This window comes from Triturus cristatus, chromosome 12 (genome assembly GCF_964204655.1).
Source record: "Triturus cristatus chromosome 12, aTriCri1.1, whole genome shotgun sequence".
NCBI classification, from domain to species: Eukaryota; Metazoa; Chordata; class Amphibia; order Caudata; family Salamandridae; genus Triturus; species Triturus cristatus.
In genome coordinates this window covers 31,726,181-31,753,201 of record NC_140595.1, presented here as the reverse complement: position 1 = coordinate 31,753,201, position 27,021 = coordinate 31,726,181, and the positions used below count along the sequence as shown (strand labels likewise).

The 27,021-nt window shown below is 46.0% G+C and overlaps 1 protein-coding gene across 2 annotated transcripts in view; it reads left to right on the top strand.

Annotated features, from left to right (window-relative positions):
* The window catches only part of CPAMD8 (C3 and PZP like alpha-2-macroglobulin domain containing 8), a 1,045,838-nt gene that overhangs the window by 306,774 nt on the left and 712,043 nt on the right, over positions 1-27,021 (top strand). For both annotated transcript variants that reach the window (XM_085640012.1, XM_085640011.1), the window contains exon 20: positions 26,536-26,767. In XM_085640012.1, the coding sequence (XP_085496138.1) occupies positions 26,536-26,767 (232 nt within the window). The remainder of the gene's footprint in view (positions 1-26,535; positions 26,768-27,021) is intronic.

Sequence of the window (27,021 nt, the reverse complement as noted above, 5' to 3'; positions counted from 1 at the left end):
GATCTCCCAAAAGTGAGGCTCCTGGCCTCATAATACTCTCTAAGTTTGGCAGTGGTCATTCCGGCTCTGGGAAACTCAGGAAAGTGGGGAGCGGAGAGGACCCGGTGTCTGGTGCGAGCTCCACAGGCACGACCTGGGAGTGGGGCCTGTACTTGTGGTGTCGTTCTTGCACCTTGTCCGATGAATGGGACTGGCACAGAGATGTCAAATAACACTTTGACTTCTTGGACTTCTTTTGTGGGATTTACCTGAAAAAGTTTGGGATCGCGCCACAGACACACCAAGTCACATACATTTACCTGTGACTGGCACCACAAGGTTTCAAAGCAGTATGTTTCTATTGAGACATACTCCAAAAAAGGGACGAGAAAGAGACATTGGTTGACTAAATGGTTGAAAAAGTCGGTCAAAAACGACTGAGGGGAGCTCGTCCAGATCTGAACTGATGGTGCTAAAAATAAAGAACTGAGGTCACAGTGCTGGTTTGGTGCCTACATAAGCACCATGCATGTCACTTCCGGCATCAACGCCACCAGTGAAACCACGTGGAGTCAAATGATGCCACTTACTCCACGCAAGGGACTGCTCATAAAATGTCCGGATCCAATCTGATGTCTGGGGAATATTCTATTTTAAGGAATCTGCAGCTAGAAGTCTATATCAGGTAGTCTTTTTTATCACTTCTATCAGAGACATGAACAAAGCCTCAACGTGCAAGACTGGTAGGTGTTGATGATTTTCGTTCTTTGGCCGTGACTGAGATGGGTTTCTGGTGAATACTGAAGAATGGGTTAAAATTTGAATATGTTCAGAATCTACTTATCAAACGCTAGTCTAAGGTGCACCACAATCGATTTTGCTGCTTCTGGAGGTTTGGGTTGCTTGATGAAATCTTTAATAACGTGCAGGGGCTTTTCTGGAAAAAAGACTGCCTGTCAGGGCAAAACACATATTAGTTGACTACTACTGCATGACTGCCTCGGCCTGAATGACGGTGATAAGGATTTCTTCTCTAGAGAGCAGCCACTAACTGCAGAGTCTCCCTGTCATCCATGAGGTCCGCAAAACCTCATCAACGTGTTTGCCGAACAAGGATTGCCAGTCACATGACATGTCTAGAACTCTAACCTGTACGTTAGGAATAACACTTAATAACCTGCTCTTCCTTGTGCTTATTTTGTGTGTATTCTAGGTGAGTGTGTTGTGGGGAAAGCGGGGGATTTTCTACAAATATACTACACCATTCGCTTTAGAAAGTAGAAATAATGCATCAAAACCTGGCCCAATTTTGGTCTGAAAGAGCACTACAAAACATTGATATGGGGGTAATGTAAGTACCTCCTCTGTTTTATGCTAGTTTAAAGGAGGCTAATGTAGGTATCTTCTGGTCAGTCCTCATGGTAAACTTCCTGAGTGCTTCATGTACACCATCTTTCTCCTCTTTCTCCTCTTCGGAATAAATCTGGTGTGGAGGCTGAGACAGAGGGCCTGATTTAGAGTTTGGTAGACAGGTTACTCTGTCACAAACGCAATGGATATCCCGCCTGCCATATTACAAGTGCCACTGAATATAATGCACTTGTAATACCGCAGACGGGATATCCATCATGCTGCGACGGAATAACACATCCGACGAGCTCTAAATCAGCCCCAGACTTTTAATGGGTGACCACTGAGCTGCAAGAACATTAGCCCTTTTTGCTGCGCTGAAACAGCAGAATGCAAATGGAGATTTTGTAATGCTTGAGGAACTATAGTTCATGCACCTTGTGTTTTCATTTTCTCTGTGCTTCCGTTTGATCGAAGTGGAGGTTCACTGTGTTTCACCCCAGGAATGAGCCTCTCAATCCTTCATGGATTACCTAGAGACAGAATTATTCCTTTTTTAGTCCTGTGGAGCATGAACTGGGTACACATAGTAAAAGCGGTGGGAATGCAGATCATCAGCAAATATTGTCATAGTTCTTCAGGTCTGGTAGGGTTGAATAGGGATTTATGACTTCTGCCCATGTGTGTCAGCCATGATGTTAAGCATAACTTTCAGCTGGCTCTACAACACACAAACATAGCAGGGGCCTTTGAACCCTGGAACTGGAATTGGTGAGTGAAATTAAATAATCCTCAGGGTGAAAGTAGTTGTAACATATGTTTGGGAAAATGTGTCCTCAAACAGCACCGCCATGAAGCATTTTTTTCACTAGTGGGACAGCAGAAAATATGATCTTTGGCAGCCTCTAAGGGTACTGAAGTTCAGATCCTTTTCACCTCACTGGTATGGGTCATGCTTAGGTAGGCTGTGCAAGATAATGTTCTTTGAATTCTGATGTAACATTCTACAGTAGATTCCCAGTCAGCGCAATGTCAAAGCTGAAGACTTGGTGGCTGCTTTGAGTGGTGGAAAGATGATCAATTGAGCGGTGAAGACCATTTACTCTGTTTCGCAATATTCGGCAAATAACATGCTCTGGCAGACCCATCACAGGATCTCTACAGAGCATGGCACTATGTCTAGTATTCAGGAGAACGTTTTTTACTCACAGCTTCATACATAATACTGACAAAAAAACACTTGGCCCTATTTAATATTATTTAATTATTGTACACCTGCTATAAAATGAGTTCAGGTAAGGTGGGGTACATTAACAAGTACAAGATCTTCTTGAGGATGTGAGCTGCACAGCTGGCCATGAGAATAGATACAGGATACAAAAAGCAGATGTAGGCTTGCAGCCATTTTGCTGTCAGGAGTGGGTGAGGCGAAGTTGCTGGAATATAGGAGTTGTGGATTTATTTTCCTGAAAGTCATGTGGGTTGGCTCCATTTTAGGGTCTCCAAAAACATACAAAATTAATAAAATCTCCATTCTGTGTGGTCTATTTGAATTTACAGCTTGCATTAGTTCACTGAAAGTAGTAGTAGTCGCTGTACTGTGTGGACGGAATGTTAAGTAATAGGATATATTATTTTCATAGTGAAGCAAATACAAAAGTTAGAGCACAGAAGCAAAATTATCCAGCTGACTGAAAGGTAATGCAAAAGTGACACTCAGTAGGTGGATAGGTATTGGAGCAAGGCTAACGTGTGCATAAAGAAAGTACAAAAGTCAGACTTTTAGAAAGTTTTGGTGGCAGGGCACCAGTGAGGTTAGATGTAAGTGGACAGTTTCTTTTCTCTTTTTTGGGGGTAGGAGTTGCAAGCCCCATTGGCAAGAGGTAGAGGGAGTAGGTAGTCTTAATGTGAGTGGAGCTGCAGTGCCACATTTTGTCTCACCACTTAAGCTCTTAACACGAGTATGCATTATATTGATATTGGTTCTTATAAAGTGCATTGCTTCCAACTGTGTGACCAGGTATTGTTTTCGATTTTGCAACCTTTACATAGCTCCTACTACCCCGAAGTGGGGCACTGAAGTATTTGCCTACATGGGTGGTATGCTGCATCATATAGAGTTTGTTATAGGAATGTGTTGTCTTTGTTTTGATCCTAGGTGGGAAATGTTTCCAGTGTTGTGTGTGGTGTGCGGTTACCATGCTCCTGGACGCAGCACGAAGCAGTGTGATGAAGTAGTGTGCGAGAGCGGTGTGCAGTTTATGGTTTTCAGTAAACTGGCAGCTTTGAACAGATCTGCAGGTCCCTTTATGGTATTTCTTATGATCATAGTCCACTTAGCTGGTTACTGCACTGGGATGTCCATTCTGAAATATCTTGTTTAAGGTTTTTGGCACTGAGCAGGCATAGATTGGAGGAAGCTGTGTGCAGGAAGCTGGCTCTTTATATAGTGGACCAATATTGGTTTACAGAGGCAAAAATTATAACACTAAGGGGTCGATTCCAATCTCGCTGGGAGAAGGCTACGTCCAGCTCGGATCCGGAGGACTTTCCGACCGACTCGTGCTCCGGGGCTCCAAGCGCTCGAGTACGATGCAAACAAGCGCTGACGGACACGGGTCGTTAGGAGCCCCATTGAGGTCAATGGGTTCCTGTTGTACGACGCGTACATGGGCTTCCATTGACGACCGTACATGCATGTGTAGGGGGGACAGGGGTCCCCCCTGTGATCGACTCATAAGACTACGGGTGAAGGGGGGTCCGGCGCGGACCCCCAAAGTCCGCTTCCCGGAGCGTTTACATCTTGGATGCTCCGACTCGATCCAGCTGTCCGAATCGTGCATCGTACTGGCTCGGTCGTAAATCGCTTCTATTGCATGGCACGGTTTGCTAACAGACGAGACGTATGGAGCGGTTTGGACCTGGAAACTAATCGGTCGGTGATTTTGCGTTTCTTGCATCATACTTGCTCACTCGTACAGCTGTACGAGTCGGACGGAAAACACGCGTACGGCTTGTACTTTTTCCGGCCGGATCGTGTTCGGAGCCTATATGCTCTCTTTTGTGGTAGTATGGGCAAGTAGTTGAGGCTTATCAGAGGGTAGTCCTAAGTATTTGTTGTACTCACAGAGACAATTAATGAGACACACTCAAGAATAAATCCGAGACCAATTTAGAAAAATAACTCGTATGTTTACATACATTTTGATACCAAGAACTTCGTTATCAAGTAAGTACTTTTCAAAATATCGATTTTTTACAGGTAAGTAAAATGTTCACTTAAATGAGTCTTCACGCAGCAATGCTTTCCTATTTGAAAAAAGGCATATGTTGCATACAGTTATTTACGGTCAGTTAAAGGGGGTCTCCTTCGGAACTAAGTGTCGTAGAGGACCAAGGTCCAAAGTACCACCAGCAGGTACTCTTTACCTGCCCTGGGGCATCCAGGTGCAAAAGTGCTGGTCGGGTTGGTAGCTTTGTGTGCTACTCTGGTGAAGAGAAGGGGGGCACCTGGGAAAAGGCTGCAGAGGGGAGCTTGGGGATCAGTCTGAGAGCTACCATTGGGGGCTGGGGTCACATGGGTCCTGGAAGCAAGAGGACGCAGTCGATTCTCGGGTACCCAGGCTGGGGTGCTTGGGTGCGGAGTAGATAGGTCGGCTGGCCTTGGTGCGCTAACGACCCTCGCGGTTGTCGGTCTTGCTGGTTGAGGGTGCATAATCAGGACAGCTGAGTCACTCTGGAAGTGGGTTTCTGCAGTGCTGACACCCCTCGATGGCTGCTCCGTCTTGGTGCGAAGTCCGGACTGGACTCACCTGGACTTCGGTTGCTGAAGGGGGGGTCTGGTACCCAGGGTATTGGTGTTGTGTGGCTTTGGTCGGTCCTGGTATCCTCTCATTCGGTGGGGGGGGGGGGAGGGGGAGATCTGACCTCCTGGAGCACAGGTACCTCTTCCTGGATGGCTGCTGCCTCCGGCTGTCCAGGGACTGGCAACACAGTGAACCGGACTCAACTTCTTTGGTGCCTGCGGTCTACAGGGGAGTAGCTCCTCTACTCCAAGGGAGATTGCAGGCAATTTGCAAATGGCTGGCTGTCTACCAGGGTTCTAGGCAGGTGCTCAGCTTCAGGATGAGTCACTTGGTCACGACTGTCGAGAATGGTGCACACGGGCAAGGGTTGGTGTCAAAAGTCCCCAGCAAGTCTTCAGTTCTCGTTTTCTCGTGGCTCTTCTTTGACCTCATCTTCTGGATCTGTTGAATCTGAGTTCCTGATATCAGGAGCACCTCCTAAATGCTCAACGTAGGGGTGATAAGGGGAGTGACAGGTTGTAGCCAATGGGATATTTATCTTTAGGGTGCCTACACCCCCTATATGGCCACTTCCGTGGGAAGTGGCCATAACCATGACTGGGTGAGCCTAATTCAACCAAAAACCATGATGGTGGGATTCTAAGTTTTGAGTTCACAACAGGTAGTCCATCTTAGAGGTGTAGCAAGCCTGATAGGGAACATGCCTCCTGACTAGCTAATTTTTCCACCTGTCCTGGTGCCAAATGGGCCTGGGGCAGGGGGTGGCATTTCACCTGTCTGAGGGAAGCCTTGGTGGCATATCAAAGGCGGCAGAGGCCTTTGAAGCTTCAATCAGGGATTTGTAAAGCACACTACTCACCGTGAGGGTCTCAAGCGGCTGGGGGATGTGAGTAGCTCCGTTACGGTCATTCAAAGAGCCAGGTCTTGAGGTCCTTCTTGAATTGGTGCAGTGTCGAGCTCTATCGGAGGTGAAGGGGTAGTTTGTTCCTGGTCTTGGCTGCGAGGTAGGAGAAGGATCTTCCACCTGCTCTGGTCCTGTAGATTCAAGGGATAGGTCGACTGAGATGAGGTTTCTCTTGGGGGGCGTGGAAGAAGATTCTGTCATTGAGGTATTGGGGTCCGGTGTTGTGGAGAGCCTTGTAGGTGTGCGTGAACAGCTTGAAGGTTATTCTTCTTTTGACGGTGAGCCTGTGGAGGTTGCAAAGGTGTTGTGTGATGTGGTTGTACTATGGGATATCCAAGATTAGTCTGGCTGCAGTGCTCTGGACAGTCTGGAGTTTGCAGAGGAGGTTTTTGTTGATTCTGGCATAGAGGACGTTGCCGTAGTCTAGTCTGCTGGTGATGAGTGTGTGAGTGACGGTTTTCCTGGAGTCGGTGGGGATCCACTTGAACATCTTGTGTAGTATGCGGAGGGTGTTGAAGCATGCGGAGGAGACGGCGTTGATCTGGCGATTCATGGTGAGTGATGAGTCCTGTATGATGCTGAGGTTGCGTGCATGATCCGTTGGGGTGGGTGGGTTTCCAAGAGCTTCTTGCCTTAATATGCTGATTAATTTGCCTTCCTGCTTGGAGGAGGTGTCAATGGCTTTGGGCGAAGCAGGCAGCATATCTGCCCTCAGAGAGCGTATGGATTTCACCTGCAGGAGGAAAGAAACCTGTCTGTGGTGGCAGGCTGGTCTACACCAGTCAGCCAGTATACTAACAGTCAGTAGGTTTTCAGGGGGCACCTCTAAGGTGCCCTCTGGGTGCATGTATTATTAAATCCATCACTGGAATCAGTGTGGGTATATTAATACGAGATGTTTGATAACAAACATCTTGGGTTTCAGTGAAGCCATCAATTAGCTGGAGAACTCGTAATTACTAGTGGCCAGAACATGTACTTAAAATGGCTTCCCTGCTAATTTGTAATATCTAAGAATCGACATAGACATCCCAGTGGCATACCTGCTTATGCAGATATGCCCGCCCATGTAGTATAGTCTACCCTGCCTTAGGGCTGTAAGGTCTGCTGTAGTGGTGACTCACCAATACTGCATGAAGTGTCTAGAGGCATGGCACACAGAAGTGTGCCATCTCTTGTCTTCACTTTTGTCTGCACCATGTCACATAGCCTGCAATAGCAGTTTGCATAAGTGTACTGAGGGGGTCCCTTAGGGTGGCACAATACATGCTGCATCTCTTAGGGACCCTATTTAGTACCCATACCCTGGGTACCTATGGTACCATTTACTCAGGACTTACAGGGGATGCTAAAGGTATTGTCAAACGGGGGAACAATTGTACAGTTTTAGGGAAAGAGATCTGGCACGGAGGACCTGTATAACAGGAACCTAGTGCACTTCTGTACAAATTACATCAAATAACAAGAAAAAGGTGGGGGCGACCATGTCAAAAAGGCGCACTTTCCTACATTCCTACAATGTGGTGGACAGATCTTCTAGGGTGGACTTTGGTAATATCATCCCCTAACTGATTGTCATTGTGAGATGTCAAGAAGCGGTCATAGTATGTAGCTTGTTGGGACCTGCAGTGGTGGACTACATTAAAGTCCTCCATTTGTTCAGCAGCATGTGGTAGATCTCCTCAATTATTCCATGCGAATTACTATGCAGTTTGTATGAACTACAATCAACTGCTCCAATGCTCAGTGCTATGGTATTAGTGGTGGCCAACAGAGTTATATGTTCTACTGTATTGTAATTACATTAATATAATGCTTACTGCTTCTGATGAGCCGTTCAAGCCATTTACGCCAAGCAGGACTCTGCTCCAGAGCCCAAGGTTTGTGCTATTTTCAGTAGTTATTGTTGGTTATTTGGATCAGTCATGTGCTCTTAAGGAAACTATTCTGTGCATCAACTCTCATTTTGTATGTGGTAGATTCAATTAATAGGGATTAGGTGTGATGTTTAGTGGGAGGGATATGTGAATTCATGCAAATGTTTGAGGGTATTAACAGATGAGGGACAGGAAATTGTGTATTGTTGGGTTGCACAGGTATGACTTTTAAAGGAGAGGTTGTGAGCTCGATGATGTGTGAGCAATTTGCAGAAATACAATAATAGGGAATATTTTGGACATGGTTGTGGCAGTGCACAGAAAAAAGAGACATGTAGAGAATGGACAGTATGGGAACATTCATTAGAAAGTAAAAAGGAGAGGCAACAGCTAGCAGTTTTAGCTCGAGGTCAATTTTCATGGAAATATAAACGAGGCGTTTTCAAAAGATGGCATGCAGAAACATTATTTGCCTACGAGATAGAGCTATACTTGAAAATTAGCAGAATCAGGCAAACAGTCTATCGCCTGAAAGGCTACCGCTAGTCCACCACTTTAGTTAGGACAGCTGATCAGGTCAAGGGCTGGAAGCATAAAGAAATATCGAGAGGTTTATGCTGCGCTCAAAGGCAACAGTAACTTCATGATTATAGCAGCATGAGAGAGTATCCTGTGTAAACAATGCAAACATTTAAAAGAGAAATTCTGCAAATGCTAGAGAATATGTCTTCTGATATACACTCTTACAGTTTGGCTCGTATTATTCATTATTAAAGCAAAATGGGATCCATTTTGGATGCCCCTGGTTAGGGCATGGCACAAGATAGGGTGGGGATAAATTTCCAGTCAATGGAAGTGTATGGTGGGACGTTGACACTTTCCACTTTTAGCCTAGAAGGTGTGCATTTCACCCAAGGGGGGGGGTGCCAAGCGTAACTTGAGGAGGTACAGCTTTGCTTCTTGTTAAAAAACATTGGCTCAGAAAGTAGGAAACACACCCAGATGTGGTGCGGGTGAAACAAAAGATGGTGCAAGTTTCTTAGAGAAAACTCGCAATTGTTCCCTGCAGGGGTTTATCAAGACTATGATGTCATCCAGGGAGTGGCAAAAGTGACAGCAAGTGAAGGCACAGTTCCGCTTTTTTGTACAATTTTGCCCTCTTCATTTACAATGTGGTCTTATGGGGGAATTGTTTAACCCAACCCCTACTACTCCCTTCCCACATTTACTCTTTGATTGCTTTATTCTGGCCAGTAGGAGGCAGGAATACGTCTCTAATCACAATGCTTCACAGGTAGTGCATCCAGGTTTTGGAACTCACTCCCTCCATATCTTGGAACTGCCACCTCGCTGGTGACCTTTAAAGCCCTCCTACTTCAACCCTACTTTAGCTAAGAAACTGCAGCCAATTCATCTCAATTGAGAATACGTCCACTCACCACTGGGCACAGAGCTACACTACTTCCACTTCATCAGATGCTTACAAATGTTTCACTGCTGCGCATCCCTGCTCAATACCTTGCTTCCTTTTTCTATAATGATTTACCATTTTGTAATTCTAGAGCTTATGCAACTATATTTGGTAATCCTTCGACCCTTTGTAACTATCCATGTAACAACATATGTCTACTGTAAAGCGCTCTGGCACCTTTGGGTATTGTTCACTCTCTATAAAAATGCTAAATAAAAAAGCAATGAAAGGAAGAAAGTTTGTGCTTCGACAAAAGTAAATAAGAATGTTTGCTGGAGAAGAGAATTACATTTTCACTATAAATAATAATAATTACATATTTAAATAGCACGTTAGCCACAACACTTTAAATGGTGCATATTTATGAGCAATTTGCATTTTCCATTCTAACTTAGTAGTGCTTTAATTGACCTCATAAATATGAAAGGCTAAGTTGACCATGCCGGCATCTGAGCCTATGACCCATAAGTCGCACACAGATCTCACTAGTGACTGCTTAAACCAGTGAGCTTTCTTATCACCTGTTCCCACCGTGCTACTATTAATATTTGTGATAACGGACACATACACAGTCTATGAGGCTAATGCACAGAATATGAGTCTGTGATTTGGAAATACACCCACTCCCATAAGAGGCAGCTGGATCGTACTTCCTATGATAACACCTTCCCCGGCGACACTCAACATTACATGTGGTATTGAGGCCCTTATGAAAACATTTTTCTACAGAATGGGTTGAAGATTTTGATACAACAGGCCATTCCTTGTTGGGGGGTGTGGGCAGGAGTGTGACAGTGAATACAACTGTGCGGGCTTGAGTCAAACTGTTAGTCAAACACTACAAGAATGTAGAATATCAATGAAATGTGCACATATCGCCGGCCTGCTTGCCAGTCCGTGTGAATTACGTCTTTAATTCGATTTGTTACAGTAATCCCTTGACATAATCCTTTTAAAACCCAAAACACATATCATGCAACGTTTCCTCACATATTTCCCCACAAATTCCTAACTCATGGTTTTAAGCGTTTAATCACTGAAATGAGTTGTATATTTTGGATTCTGGCCCAGAAGAGTAAGCGCCCTCATGTGTGAAAATAGTATGTACGTGCTGGTTGCGGATTGAAATCCAAGCGGAAGGGACCTCCGATGCAACACGCTGTGCGGTTAACCCGGCTGGAATGTGGCCAGAAGCGAAAGAAGGTCCTTCCGCTAATTCCTTTCAGCTGCTCTCATTTGTGTTTTAGTTTTTTTAAGCCATAGGGAACGAAAGCAAACTTATGTTTGTAAATTCTCAATGTTAGATATCTTTCTTTATTTTTAGGGGTTTCAAGTAACTTTGACAAACGCAGCGACAATCATGCTGTGCTTGTGGTCAAGGTGAAAAAGTGATTCACCTGAAAGCTGTTGTACATCAGCGAGTGCGGTTAGGAGTCAGTAACAAACCACAATACACGTGTACAGCACACTGGCAAAGCCTAAAGCGACTATTTAGTTAGACCTCGAAGGTAGGGCTGAAACCTGAACAAATAGTATTTGTGCCAGTTTAAACACCAACTTTCAATAGGAGACGCAGAGTGCAAATTCCGCTCGCTCCCTTTTTAGCAAATGCGCACATCACCAGCTTTTAGTTCATCGCAAGTATCCCGCAAACATTGGCTGATGACAGAGGCGTAGACAGAAACAAATAATACCACCCACTTTAAACCACCTCATGGATGGTTGTGACGGAGTGAGTCCACACTTGCTTAGGACAGTTTCAGGGGTCCTGAATTCCCCTTCCACCAGGGAGGTTTTTTATTTTAGGAGAATTCTCAGTCAGCTTTTAGGTGCTGCCGCAAAGTATTGTGAGACTCCACTTATATAATATCTTGAATGCTCATATAACAATGGAGGTATAATAATGGACCTTTGTTGCCTCCCCAAAGTGGGTGAATATCAGATGTGTGTCAGGGAGGTGGGGACCAAAGACTCGAGCAAGTACCACGACTATCATACAGGCCAGAAGTCAGCTGCATTGGTAAGGCTACTCACAGGGGCCTTTTTTATGCCAGCAGTAAGTGACGGAGCCCAGGTTTGAGGTATGGTGACGCTCTGCAGAGACGTACTATCTCACCAATAACAAATAAGTGTAGGGACTGATTGCTTCGTTTCAAATGACATCCTTGAGCTGGAGTTTATTGTTTCATCTCTAACAGATCCTGTCCACCATCTCAACGTTTCAATTATCTTTGTCAGAGATTTGTAAAACACAGGGTTTCTGCAAGCAGCCCAGAGGATCCATACATTTCTCTTTTTGACAATCTGTTTGAATGAGGGCAGACGTCTGGCATATCCAGTACTTAGTTGTGCCATTAGTTAAATGTTTTTTTATTGTTTGTATTTCTCTTCACTGAGACACAAGCTGCTCGTGTCTGCAGAAAGACAGAAGACTTCCAAACTATAAGTCAGCAGTCAGATTCACTGGTGGGTAGGGAGGATGCCACAGTTAGATTGATCTCCAGCGGGATACTCTAGTGCCCCGGACGCTCTGTCACCCTGTCGAAGACTGACTTAATCCCCCTCACTCGTTGTCCTCAGTCCTTGCTGGGAACATCATCAGCACATGCCGTTGTAATGAAACATCAAACTACACTGAGTGGCCACAAGCTAAAAGCAGCTTAGGATGGGTCCATTGGGGTTTTAGTCCCGAGGCCGGCCACCAGGAAGAGAAACAGGCCTGCAGACAACAACCCCCATGATTTTGTGTGGCCCCAAGACCCTGCTGCGTGAGGCAGTGCTGACAACTGTAGTATCTGACCAACTGTGTCTTCAGTCTAGACAAGCCCATGAGAAGCCCACCACTGTTGGCCCCCGTTCCAGCTGATGAAGCGAGAGGGGGTTTACAAAGCCACAGTGAAATGAAAATGTGGTGGGGACATGCCTGTCCCGAATTGCATAGAGCTATTGCCACTCTTCCCAGTAGGCTTTGGGAGGGAATTGGACGTTACTGAACATTTATTAGGAGATAGCCAAGGAGTTTTCGCCGGTATAATTTCACGTAACAAAGTTGCATTTAATTCTAAAATAATTAAATGAAGAAGCAAAGTCTACCTGTTCAAGCTGATTGAATCACAATTTTAACAAAATCAAAATGTACAGGGCAGTAAGGCCACAACAACTGCAGGCTTGGGTGGGTGTACTCAATGTTCCCTTGATGGCCGAAAAACGGAGTAGATAGATCACAGGTAGGTTAAGAGCTCTCTTTTTGAAGGTTTTCTTATCACACATTATAAGGCTGAAAGTCCCTGGAGCAACTTGCACTAGATTCAGTAGAACTGATCTCTTGTGTGTTCAATCAGTAGCTTTGTGTGGAATAAAAAGCTGCAGGGAACCTTTTCATTATCATTAATTGGAAGTTTCTGCTTTTTGGGATGGTTGTCTCTTATGTCTGTTGCTCTAAAGGAAGATCGATAGAAAGGTCATCATGCCACAGACTACAGCGCTTTCCCACTCTCTATGCAGCTTCTGGGAGCATAGGTAAGGAATGAATTCACTTGGAAGATGCCCACCCCGGGATCATGAACCTGGTGGGGCCCCATTAAGGACATTTTTCTTTCCATACTAGATATATTCCAGGCAGTTTATCCGTTTGTTGGGGTTTTCCTTCATGGTCCCCAACCAGATGTAGCTTTCATGCCATCTGCAAACATTTGGATTATTAGAAAAGGAACCGAAAAACTAGCACAGGTCGCAAGAAGACACTGAAGAGGTGTGGAGAAAGTGAAGATTGTAATGAAACACTGCAGGGGATGTGTATAATTGCTAAAAAGAAAGGGCGTACTCTGATCTGTTGGCTAAGGTTCTGAGGCAAAGAAGTGAAGCCAATCTAACAGCTGTGCCAGAGATCCTGGCTCATTTATTTAGGCCTCATCTACAGGCACCTCCCAGCAGTATGCCACCAATACCTGAAGTGGGCTTTGGATTGGACCAATCTTTGCCATTGATTGGCTTGTTCGTCAGTCTCATTTAATTGCTTCTAATTTTATGGCTTTCCTTGCTATGTATCCCTCCTCTGGATCATAACTTCTTTACCCGTCTATGGATTTGATGACTTGAATCTTTACACAGCTCCGCCTCAAAGAACTACTTCTTTTCTCAGCACCCCAATTGAAGTGCACTTGTCTTCTTCTCCTCTCCCCATATGCTGCTTCCCCCTTACAATCTGCCCGCATGCTCTGTATTGCTCCCCTCCACTGGTCTGTTGCTTCCAGCATTCCTCCCCGTCCCACTCAGTTGTTTTTTAATGTGCTCCTGCAACCGCCCCTTCCACTTCACCATTGGACCCGCGCCACTCCCAAGCAGGTTCTATTTTTTTTGTAAACGTTTTTGAAGGGCTCGGGTCCAAGGGGGGGAGGAGATGTGGGAATTAGGAGGGTTATTTTCTAGATAATGCGTTATCGCAATCTTTGTTATTTTTCTAATTTACCTCTCCAATTTTGACATCTGACTCCATAAAGTGGTAAATAAAAAAAAAGTAAAAATTGTCTGCTGCAGACTCATGACACATATGTGCCTATATATGGCGACACATGCACATATATATATATACCTATGTTATCAAAGTGAGGCGGCCATAGAGTCATGACGCATTCGTGCACATGCCTGATAATGCATGCACACATATCCACCATTGTGAAGGTGTTTTCTTTTTCACAGTGCGGTTCAGTATCAGCAATAATCATTTATTTTTTTGCCGAATCTATAGAGCATCAGCAAAAAGCATTGGGGAAAGCCAAAAGGTCAGGCCTATTGAATTTGCCAATGCTTGTTTTAAATGCAAGCCAGAATTTTGTGATCCACCATTTCATAGCAGCAAACAGGCCAAGCAGGATGAAGATTTCTGGGGATCCAGTAGCAGCAGTTCAGTAACGCTGTGGTGTAGGACACTCTATGACAAGGAATCAGCACTGCCCCTCTTACTCTCATCCATTCTCTTTTTGCATTTCTATAGCACTGTTTGTAAGCCTACCAGATCCAACAACGCAGCGGTGCTTGTCCCAATATATTCTGTCTGATACTTGTGCTATTTGGTGTAATTTATAGTATCTTGAGATAAGTGCATGTGTTAAAAAACAGGATAGGGTTTAGAGAGAGCACCAGAAGCCATTTAACAGCACAGGGTAGAAATACCAAACACACCTTGACATGTCTGAACCAAAAATAACATAGATCCATAAGGATGAAAAATGTATGGGGCTTTGTGTGAGCACAGTCATTTATATTGCCTATTGCAATTACTGAGCCTCTTCCTGCACATGGATACAGTTGTCTATGTGGTGATTTCATCACATCTTGTATCTACGTTGTCTACGTTTCCCAACTTTTCAGTTCGCCCCACCTGACAGCAGACCTGTTAATGCAGAGTGTTATATGATTAGTATTGCTAAAGAGTGAGGAAGTACACACACCTCGACCTCCTTCACATGGTTGGGTCACACACTCACCAGTTCCGTGATTAAAATGAGGGTACTGGTGTGGTGGGAACACATAACGGTAGGTGGGGAGGCGGGTGTGGCAAAAGGAAGGAGCCTATGAGCTATGAGTAGTGGAGTAGACATGTGCATACCATTAGCCTAGTCTTACTGGCTGGATCTCTTACATTTCCACCTGTGAGTTCATTCCACCGCAAGAGAAGAGAAATTAAGGAGAAGACCAGATTTGCCCAGCCAAAATGTTATCAAACCAGGGTTTTAAGCTTGCTATGCTAAACATCACATTTCGTTATGAAGAAGCGCAAAAAATATAGTGGTTGTAGTGTAGCAATCTGCATCTCTAACATAATGACATTGTCTCGAACCTCTTGTTTTACGTCAGAAGACTTCAAATATGCTTGGCATGGAACAGGGAGACCGGTGTTTGTGGACCATTGAACTGTGTGTAAGAGCCCCCTAGAGATCAGCAGTTTTTGCTCAGCCACCTCTCCCCACAGGTTGAACATGCATTTTTACACTTCAGTCTTGACATATTTGGAAAACATTAAAGCATAGTTGTCACATTTGTGTCAGGTATAATCTAGCATCCCATGCATTAGCGTATCTCAGTTAGGGAGCCCTGTATTGGTAGATTTCCTCTAAAAGCCATCAGGACATTGATCTTGCTTGTCCATGTTGGGCGATGATGCCTTTCCCAGTAGGTAAGCCAACATCATCGCTACAGAAAGAGCTGAGGCATTCCCATTGACTTAGACACTGTCATTCATGTGAGGCATGCATTTATTTTCCTAACACTCTAAACTACAATACCTTTGTATGTAAACCAGGCATGTTGCTTAAAGTTACTATCAAGCAAAGTGACAATTGATTTGAAAGTCATTTGATAGTCTTCAATCTCTGTTCTGCTTACATGGACACAGTCTATGAGCAGACTGTATTGTTACTGCATCCTAATGCAAGGTACTTATTTTTCATGTTGCCTGACCACAATTACCACATTTCTTGGCTGCTCTGAATTACAGTTCTAGCCAGAACACAACTACTATGTTTAAAAATGTCTTTATTTGGTACAGATTTAGCCTGAGGAGGCAACACAGCAATGTAAACTTTATTAATAACAATCATTACCCCCAAGGCAATCACTATGGAAGAAATTTAAAAAAGGACCTAAACCCACACATAACCCAGTAAACAAAAACACAGAGTAAGGGAGAGAAAAGAGAATATGAAGATATTGGAAAAACAATGTTTCAGCTATTTAGGAGAAAGTGAGCAAGTTGGAGGCAAGGCATTTCTGAGAAGGGATCTGCAAGCATTGGCATGTTAATGCTTAAACCTTGTTTTGGAGTTCCAGCATCTTTTTACAAGCATCTTAAGATGCCTGGTCAACTGTATTTGTGAAGGAATATGCTACTTACCAGTATGCATCTGTTCTTGGCATGTAGAGCTGCAGATCTACACACTTGTGCATTGATCGCCATCTGGTGTTGGGCCCGGATGTTTGCAGTTGTTTTTCCTCTTGGAAAGTCTTTGGAAGTCACGAGGTCAGTGACTCCTCCTTTGGATCGCATTGCGCATGGGCTTCGGCTCCATCCTCAGATTGTTTTTCGCCAGCAGGGAAATGATGGAGCGTAGTAATAAACAGTGAAGATGCCCATGTGTGTTGTATCTAAATAAGATAAACTGGAACAGATAAAGGTAGCCGGGGAGGCGGGTGGGCGTGTGTAGATCTGCAGCTCTACATGCCAAGAACAGATGCATACTGGTAAGTAGCAAATTCCGTTCGAGGCATATGAGCTGCAGATTACTCACTTGTGCATAGATTATATAGCAGTACCCACCGTTAGCGGCGACCACCCGTATCTGTTGCAGTGGTTTGAAATAATGTTTTGAGTACAGCCTGGCCCACACTAGCCTGTTGCTTAGTTTGCACATCTACACAATAGTGTTTAGTGAAAGTGTGCGGTGTTGACCATGTAGCTGCTTTGCAGATATTATCTAATGGGATGTTTCCTAGAAAAGCCATTGAAGCCCCTATTTTACGTGTAGAATGGCCTTTAGGGAGAACGGATAGCGTTCGTTTTGCTTTGTGGTAGCAAATCTGAATGCATTTGACAATCCACCTAGCTATCCCCGACTTGGAGATGGGGTTGCCCTTGTGTGGTGGAGAGAAAGAGACAAACAGTTGTTTGGTCTTACGGAAAGGTTGTGTTCTCTCGATGTAGTAGAGTAAGGCTCGTTTGACATCTAGTGTGTGTAGAGCTCTTTCTGCAACAGTTTGTGGTTGCGAGAAGAATACTGGTAGTTCTACAGATTGGTTTAGGTGAAAAGGAGAAATGACTTTAGGGAGGAATTTTGGTTTGGTATGGAGAATAACTTTGTTATGGTGCATTTGTAGAAAAGGTTCTTGAATGGTAAATGCTTGTATCTCACTGACCCTTCTGAGGGAAGTGATGGCTACGAGAAAAGCGGTTTTCCAGGTTAAAAATTGGAGTTCACATTTGTGCAATGGTTCGAAGGGAGGCCCCACTAGTCTGGTGAGAACGATATTTAGGTTCCACACAGGTGAGGGTGGTACTCTGGGGGGAATTATTCTTTTAAGGCCTTCCATGAAGGCTTTAATGGCAGGTACTCTAAAGAGTGATAGATGTTGCCTGTTTTGTAGGTAAGCTGCTATAGCTGCGAGGTGCAGGCGAATGGACGTATAGGCTAGATTACACCTTTGTAGGTGGAGTAAGTAGCCTATGATGTGTTGAATAGAGACGTCTAGGGGATTGATGGTGTTGTTGTGACAATAGACAACAAAACGTTTCCACTTGGCGGCATAGCACGCTCTAGTGGTGGGTCGCCTAGCTTCCTTGATGACGTTCATACAGTCAGGGGGAAGATTTAGATAACCGAATTCTAGGACTTCAGGAGCCAGATCGCAAGGTTGAGCTGAGCTGGGTCCGGGTGTCTGATCTCTCCATGGTTCTGGGTTAAGAGGTGTGTAGAGAGGCGTAATTTTTGGTGCGGTACTACAGATAGTTCCAGCAGTGTGGTGTACCACGGTTGTCTGGCCCAAAATGGAGCTACTAGGATTAGTGTGAGGGAGTGTTGCTGTTGTTTGCGCACCACTAGTGGAATGAGTGGGAGAGGTGGAAAAGCGTACGCAAATCTGCCTGACCAGTTCATCCATATCGCATTTCCTTTGGACAATGGGTGTGGATATCTGGCGGCGAAGCTTGGGCATTTGGTGTTTTCATGGGTGGCGAAGAGGTCTATCTGTGGATGCCCCCACATCTGAAAGTACGGGTGTAGAACTTGTGGGTGGAGTTCCCACTCGTAGATTTGTTGTGTTTGTCTGCTGAGCAGATCTGCCATAGTGTTTTGGACTCCTGGGACATGCTGAGCTAGGAGAAATATTTTCTGGGGTATGGCCCATCTCCATATGCTCTGTGCTAGCTGAGAGAGCTGTGGAGAGTGTGTGCCGCCTTGTTTTTGAATATAGTACATGGCTGTCATATTGTCTGTGCGGATTAGGAGTGCCTTGCCTGAAATCTGTGTTTGAAAGGATTTTAGGGCTAAGAAGATCGCTAGTAACTCCAGATGGTTGATGTGGAGTAACTTTTGTTGAGGTGTCCATGTGCCCTGCACGGTCAGATGTAATAGATGAGCTCCCCAGCCGGAGAGCGATGCGTCTGTGGTTAGTACTATCTGGGGAACCGGGTCCAGGAACGGTCGACCTGTGGAAAGGTTTGTGGTGGTCCACCACTGCAGAGAGCGATGGGTGCGACCGTCTACCAACACCAGATCTGTTAATTGACCCTGGGCCTGGTTCCATTGGCGCGCTAAGCATTCTTGGAGAGGACTCATCTGGAGTCTTGCGTGAGGTACTATGAAGATGCAAGAGGCCATCATCCCTATTAGTTGCATAAACACTCGAGCTGGAAGGGAGTGTTGTGTTATGAATTTTGCGCGTAGAGCCTGAATGCTTGTAATCCTGGCAGGATTGGGGTAGGCTAGCACTTTTGAGGTGTCTATGGTGGCACCGAGGTATTGTTTTATGTGGGATGGTTGTAGATGGGACTTTGCGTGGTTTACTGTGAAGCCCAGTTGTTGAAGTAGCTGGATGGTGGCATGCGTGTGTTGTACACACTGGCTGTATGAACTGGCTTTTATTAGCCAGTCGTCCAGGTATGGGAAGACATGAATGTGTTGTCTCCTTAGGTGTGCTGCCACTACAGCTAGGCACTTGGTGAATACACGTGGTGCTGTTGTGACTCCGAACAGGAGTACTTTGAATTGGTAGTGTTGGCCGTCCACTACGAATCTGAGGAACTTCCTGTGAGCGTTGTGCACTGGAATATGGAAATAAGCGTCTTTTTGGTGTAAGTGGTCAGGAAGTCGTTTTGGGAAAGCAGTGGAAGTACCTGCTGAAGCGTTACCATGTGAAAATGGTCTGAGTGTATGTATTTGTTTAGGGGCCTGAGGTCTAGGATGGGCCGCAGATACTCGTCCCTTTTTGGTATGAGAAAATATAGGGAGTAGACCCCCATATTTCGTTGGTTGGTAGGAACGTGTTCTATCGCCCTTTTCTGTAGGAGGGAGATTACGTCCTGCTATAGTAGTGTTAGATGTTCTTGTGACATTGGGCGTTGTCTGGGTGGGGTGTTTGGGGGGGTAGATATTATTTCTAGGCAGTACCCTGACCGAATTATTTGTATTACCCATTTGTCTGAGGTGATGGTGGCCCAGACAGGGAGGACATTTTGGAGTCTGCCCCCGACCGGAGTGGGATGGTCTGGGGGGAGTGGAGGGGAGTCATTGGGTAGGTGCGGTGGCAGAGCGGGCGGTGTTTGTTTTGCCTCTGCCTTTGTTATTGTTGCCCCTGTAGCCGCCTCTTTGGTAGCCCCTTGTAAAGGTGGACTGGGTAGGGGCCTTATATGAAGTGGAAGCGGTGTCGGAGGAGTAGCCTCTGGATGTGCTCCGAAAGGAAGAGCGGCGAAAGGAGCGCCTGGGAGGGTGTGATTGTAAAGCTCCCATGGATTTTGCCGTGTCAGTGTCTTTCTTCATCTTTTCTAGGGCCTCATCCACTTTTGGGCCAAACAGATGTTCCTGGTCAAAGGGATGGTTGAGGATGGAGGCCTGTACCTCCGGTTTAAAACCTGAGATCCTTAGCCAGGCATGGCGACGGAGGAGGACACTAGTATTGATGGCCCTGGAGGCTGTGTCTGCTGTATCTAGGGCACAATGTATGGAGGTATTAGTAATGGTTTTGCCATCCTAAATTAACTTGTTGGCCCTAGGTTTGTATTTATCAGGGAGATGTTTCATTATGACTTCTAATTCGTCATAATGGGCCCTGTCATACCTGGCTAGTAGCGCTTGTGTATTAGCGATACGCCATATGTTGGCAGCTTGGGATGCAGTACGCTTGCCTGATGCGTCCAAGAGTTTAGACTCTTTGTCAGGTGGTGGTGCTTCGCCTGACGCTTGGGAGTTGGCCCTTTTACGTGCTGTGGACACTACCAGAGAATCTAGTGGTGCTGGCCCTCTGATATAGGAGGGATCTATAGGGGCAGATTTATATTTCTTTTCAATGCGCGGGTTAATGACCCTGGCTCTGACTGGGTCTTTAAAGACCTCTGGCGCATGTTTTATAACTCCCTTGAGCATAGGCAATATGGAGGTAGTCCTATGTGTGGTGTCAAACGTATCGAGGAGGAAATCCTCCTCCACGGGGTCGGTATGGAGATCTACCCCGTGATAGTGTGCTGCCCTTTGTAGTAGATGGTTGAACCCCAGTGAGTCTTATGGTGGGGAAGGTCTGGAAGGGTAGAGATCATCCTGTGGGACGTTAGGGATGTCAGGGATATTATAATCGTCCCATGGGTCTGGGGAGCCTGTGGGAGTGGGGTCCCCTGTAGGTAAATCTTGGGGCACGTCTCCTATGTCATCATATGGATCCCCCTGATCCTCATCATCCGGAGAGGGTGTTGGGGAATGATGAGGTGGGGCGGAGATGGTGGAGGAGGGGAAGGTGGAGGAGGCGGTGGAGGTGGGGAAGGTATTCTGAAAAGGAGAGGTAGCAGAGTCCTTCCTCTTTGGAGGTGGATGCGGAGCAGGTTTATCCAGCTGTCTCTTTTTGATGGAGAGCATCAAATGTCCGGTTTTAGGATCCTTAGTTAGTGTTTTTTGTAATGGATCCGGTGAAAAAAGTTCTGGTGATGTTGGTTGGTCCGTCGGGGCCGAAGGCGTCAGGCCGTTGGTTTTTTGGCTTTGTCTGTGCTGGTTCGTTGTTTGGAACTATGCTTGGAAAAGTCTGATTGTTTGGTCGGCGCCGAGGTGGATTTCGGCTTCGAAGTGTCGGTGCCGGTGGCCTTGTGTGCTTTTGTCGGTGCCGAAGATGGTGTCGGCACCGAGGAGCTGGAGCTGGTTCTCGACACCGAGTGTTTCGGTGCGGGGCTCGGTGTCGAAGCGGAGGCCATTTTCTTTTTCGGTGTCGAAGAGTGTTTATCGGCACCGACGGTGGGCTGGCTCGAGCCCGAGCCGCCGGAAGGCTTAATCGGCTTCTTTACCGGGCCCGAAGGTGCGGTGTGGGAAGCAATGTCCTTGGACTTGCTTAGGCCCGGAGGCGAAGGCGTGACCGAAGCCTTTTTTGGTGCCGGGGAGGGTGTGGGGGGGTGTAGATTAGTACTCACGACCTTCTGTGCCGGAGTGATGCTCTCCACATCTGAATCGCCAACTTCGGAGGCGCTGACGAGTCCCTCGTCGGTGTTGTGTTCTTCTGGAGCGTCAGCGCCTTCCCCGAAGATGTCGTCCGGAATCGTCGTCGACGAGTGTGCCATGGTTCTTCTAGCCCTTCGGTCTCGAATGGTTTTCTTGGACCGGAAGGACTTACACGCCGGACAATCTCGAGCCTCGTGTTCAGGGGAGAGGCAGAGATTGCATACTTCGTGGAGATCGGTGTGGGGAAACTTGGACCCACATCGAGGGCACTTCTTGAAGGAAGTCCTTTCCATTAGCCAGGACCGGAGCTTGAGTAGGCCCGAAGGCCGTCGTCGACGACTGGAATCGAAGATTTTTGCTGATGAGAGGCGCGTCGAGTGGGGAGAACGCGATCGAAAACAATACCGCGAGTTGGGGTGAGGATTGCGCGTCGATCGTCGAACTGGAAGCTATTCGGGAACAGGAGCGCGAAGATCACATCCCAGCCCGATGGCGGAAAAAAACAATCTGAGGATGGAGCCGAAGCCCATGCGCAATACGATCCAAAGGAGGAGTCACCGACCTCGTGACTTCCAAAGACTTTCGAAGAGGAAAAACAACTGCAAACATCCGGGCCCAACACCAGATGGCGATCTAAGCACAAGTGTGTAATCTGCAGCTCATATGCCTCGAACACCTATATTTACCAGTCGTGGAGAGTTTATAAGACTACCTCCAGCTGGCTGTAGCCTTGATAGCTTTATGGTTTATTGCTCTCTCAATAAGCACAAACGTCAATGGCGCTCGGGTTTATCCACACCCCTACCTCAGATGCTCGTTTTTATCTTGGTTTATTAACTGTTCACTTTGGTGTAGCACTGGTTAGCTTATGGGTCACTGTACTGCTCAATAAAAACAAACTGAACAGTAACTCTTGCGCAGCTTGTGCTTCTAACGCAATATGACATACTTGTCACAATAATCCTTTAATCCCATTTAAGGCATTTCGCGATTTATCCCTGATCCGATCCACTCACACCATTTGTCCACAAGCTCGTGGCTTTGTATTGCTTTCTCAAGGGCATCCCTTAAAATTGCCTGACTTTCCCTTCCAAATCTTTTTTCTTTCAATTTGGTGATTTCACTGGTGTGAAATGGTTACACGTAAACGCATCATTGGCAGGAAGATAGGAACATTATATACCCTGGCACATAAATGACCACATGTCAGACGGAATAAGGTAGGTAAAGCCTAGCTTAGTCATCTAGCCCACACATTGATTGCATAATGGTGGATGTGTTGCACAATTTGCAAATTATTTGGCTGTTCACCTGAGAGTTGTGTCTGCTTACACTCTGTTAAAATGAGACATGTACACTCTGTTACTATGTTCCTTCTTTATGGGATCTTTTTACAGTTCGCTATCCTTTATTTCTGTTTGGTTAATTATTTATAATACACAAATTCCAGATCGGAGAATAACCTCACAACACTTATAAATAAAAGTACAAAACTAATAATAAACAACAGAAGAAAGATCATAAAGAAAAGGAATAAGAATATAACAAAATGTCCTCAGTGATAGCAATCAATGTAAAAGTACACAATGCTAATTTTCAAACTACTAATAATGTATAGGCGGATTAGAAATACATGAAGCTATTGAATGTAAGAAAGTTAAGAAAATTGTGTGGTATTGTACCTGTATTTTTAAAAGGAGGTCCACCGTCGTGCTCCTACCACCGTGTATGACTTAGCAAAGAGAAAGACTCTTTGCAAACTTAAGGTCAAAAGCCTAGGCTGAACAAATCAGAGGAACATGTGAGATGGCTGGTTGACATAACAAAATCTCTGACAATTTGGCTAGTGACAAACTACATGCAACTTTCCAAATTAGTTCCAGGATCCCAAATTAATTTACTGCTCAGTAGTCATGCATCACAGTTATTACGAAGCAGATAACAAATTATATCACCATATTCTACGAGCCCATTCAGATTCTATATGTTGCACTAGGCTTTCCCAATTTGAAGCTGAATTTGGGACACTAAGGGGCCGATTCTGATCCTGGATTTTTATTTTCCATACAAATCGGATCCGTATATTTTTCCATACAAATCGTACAAGTCCCTTCCAACCCGTGTAGTACGATTCGTACGGGAAAAATACATACAGATCGGCCCGATCCTTACAAATCGGATCGGGAAAAGCTGTACGACACGGACTTGTCAAAAAGACCATACAATTTGTAAAAAGGCTGTCCAACCCATCAAGTACAATTCGTACCGGGTTGTCAGCATGCGATTCGTATGGAAAATGGCCTGTATACGGGGAACGACTCGTACCGGGCTACGAAGCGAACCCCTATACGCCTCGTACCCTGGTATGACTCGTTCTGGGGGTACGACTCGTACCGGGGTACGGGTCGTATAGGGGTATGAGGCGTACAGGGGTCCACCCACATGCGAGGCGTGTGTATGGTGCATACCCCAACATCGCGCATGTACGCACCGTACATACGCGATTTTGGGGTACGCACCGTACATACGGGGTTTTGGGGTACGGTGCGTACACAAGCGATTTTGGGGTACGGTGCTCGTACGGTGCGTACACGACCAGTACCCCTTCAGCGCGTATACACGCACCGTACCCCACTTTCCATGTCATCGATACGCACCGTACATACGCACCGTACCCCTGTATCCATGGGGTGTACGACGCGCACATGGGGGTTCCGTCTCGTACTGTTTTCGGGGCGTACAATGTTTTCCCGGCACTGTTTGGCTCCTGTAAAAAAAGAGCCGTACGGAGTGCCATTTGTACGAATCGTACTTGACGGGTTGTAAACTGCTGCCGGGAATACATGTGAACGTCGCGTGCAGGGCAATCCGAATCGGAATCGCTTGTATTTACGAGTTGTATGGTCTTTTTTACAATTTGTATGGAGAGCGTCTATTTGTACGGATCGTACTTCCTAGGTTGTAGGGGAATCCTTACAAGTACGAGTTGTATGGAGAAAACGCTCCATACCACGATTTGTACAGCGTTTTTCCAGGATCGTAATCGGCCCTTAGGGGCCGATTCCGATTCTGTATTTTTTTTTTCCCGTACGACTCGTATCCGTATTTTTTACGTACGAATCGTACAAGTACCGTACAAACGGTGAAGTACGATTCGTACGGGAAAAATACATACGAATCGCCTCGGGAAAAGTGTACGAGACGTCGCCGGACAGTTTTACGTATGAGTCGTAAAACTGAAGTCCGAGCGCACAAGTCCAATCCGTACCGGCGTTCCGAATGCACAAGCGTATGGAAAACGTCCCGTACGGAGCGAACTGTGTACGACTCCTACCCCGGGTACACTTGTGCTCGGGGTACGAGTCGTACGACCCCCCCCACCCTGGCCCCGTAGGTACGCGCCATACCCCCAGCCCCGTATGTACGCGCCGTACCCCCACCCCAGCCCCATATGTATGCGCCGTACCCCCAGCCCCGTATGTACGTGCCGTACCCCCACCCCAGCCCCGTATGTACGCGCCGTACCCCCAGCCCTGTATGTACGTGCCGTACCCCCACCCCAGCCCCGTATGTACGCGCCATACCCCCCAGCCCCGTATGTACGTGCCGTACCCCCATGTAGGTGCGTACATATGGGGCTGGGGTGGGGATATGGCGCGTACATACGGGGCTGGGCGTACGGCGCGTACATACGGGGCTGGGGTGGGGGTACGGCACGTACATACGGGGCTGGGGGTACGGCGCGTACATACGGGGCTGGGGTGGGGGTACGGCACGTACATACGGAGCTGGGGGTACGGCGCGTACATACGGGGCTGGGGTGGGGGTAAGGTGCGTACATACGGGGCTGGGGTGGGGTACAGCACGTACATACGGGGCTGGGGGGTAGGCCTGGGGTACGGTCCGTACATACAGGGGGTGGGGGGTACGGGCCGTACATATGCAATGTTGGGGTACGCACCATACATGATGACACGTACGATGTGGGTGATGGCGTGTACGTCGTAAAAATATAGCCGTGCGGAGTGCTGAGGGTACGAATCGTACTTGCTGGTCCGTAAAACGCTGCCTGACTCCGTGCGGACGTCGCGGACGTGCTGTCCAGGATCGGAATTGTATGTATTTTTTAGCCGTACGGTGTTTTTTACGATTCGTACGTAAGTGGTATTTCTGTACGAATCGTACTTGCTGGTTTGTACGGTGGAATTCCTGGGTACGAGTCGTACGGAGAAAACGCTCCGTACGACCATTTGTACCCGGGTTTTACAGGATCGGAATCGGCACCATAGTGTCAGGAGAACATTCTCTTAGCCTAGACCAAAATTTCACTCCCTGTCAAAATGCTCAAGTCAGGAGAAAACTAAACGGACTCCTATCTAGAACAGAATCTGCCCAAGTTAACCAAATTATACGAATTTCCTAAAATATACCGAATGACATGAGCAAAATCCATTACAAACAAAGTTCACACTCATATTCTACACAGTTCACCTAATCCGATTCAAAGCCCTCATATACCACAGCAATGGTGTAGATCACAGTGAGCATCACTTTCCAAGTTTGTCTCATACAAATGATAGACATTATCAACATTCTTTCATTTGAAGTAACAACAATTCATTTCCTATTAACATTCCCAATATGTCAAGTGCTAAAATATTTTTTTCTGTTTTCAAGCACAGTGACATTTAGGGCTTGGTTTAGAGTCAGTTGATGATGGAAACTACTCTGATTTCTCAAAGACATTTTAAATCTGGAGGATAATCCACCAGTGGAGATTCCTTTATTAAAGGAATACTGTGGCAGAGAGAACAGACCTCTGGAGTTAGCATATTCTCCACAAATCTGAAGATATCTGATTAAAACTAAACTCTAAATCAAGCTCCTACTTTCTAATTGTTCTATCTGAAAGATAACATATTCAAATGTTTTATTTGTCTCATTGTTTATTCGTTTTTGGCAGTGACACAACAGGTGAAGCCCAACTCCATGTGGAGGTTCCAGACTCCATTACCACATGGATTACAGAAGCTGTGGCTCTGTCAGAGGGGAAGGGCCTGGGGCTTGCAAAGCCCAAGGCCTTGAGAACCTTCAAATCTTTCTTCATTGATTTCACCATGCCATACCATGTCATCCGTGGAGAACAAACCAAGATCCCGCTTACAGCCTACAACTATTTGACCACGTGTGCAGAGGTAAGAGAGAATGGCCAAGCATGGGGCTTCATCTAGAACTGGCTGTTTGTCCTTTTTTTGTTGTCTTCTCACATACTATTTGCCGAAAGGTCCACACATAAAATAACACTGAAATAACAACATTTCAAAAGTCATTAAGTGGTACTTAAGAGCTACCACATGGCTGTAAGCTTGTTTGTTAGTATTGTGGAAAGTCTCACCATCATTTGCAGAAAGGACTTGAAGCCAAATGAAACTTGTGGCATTTGTTATTT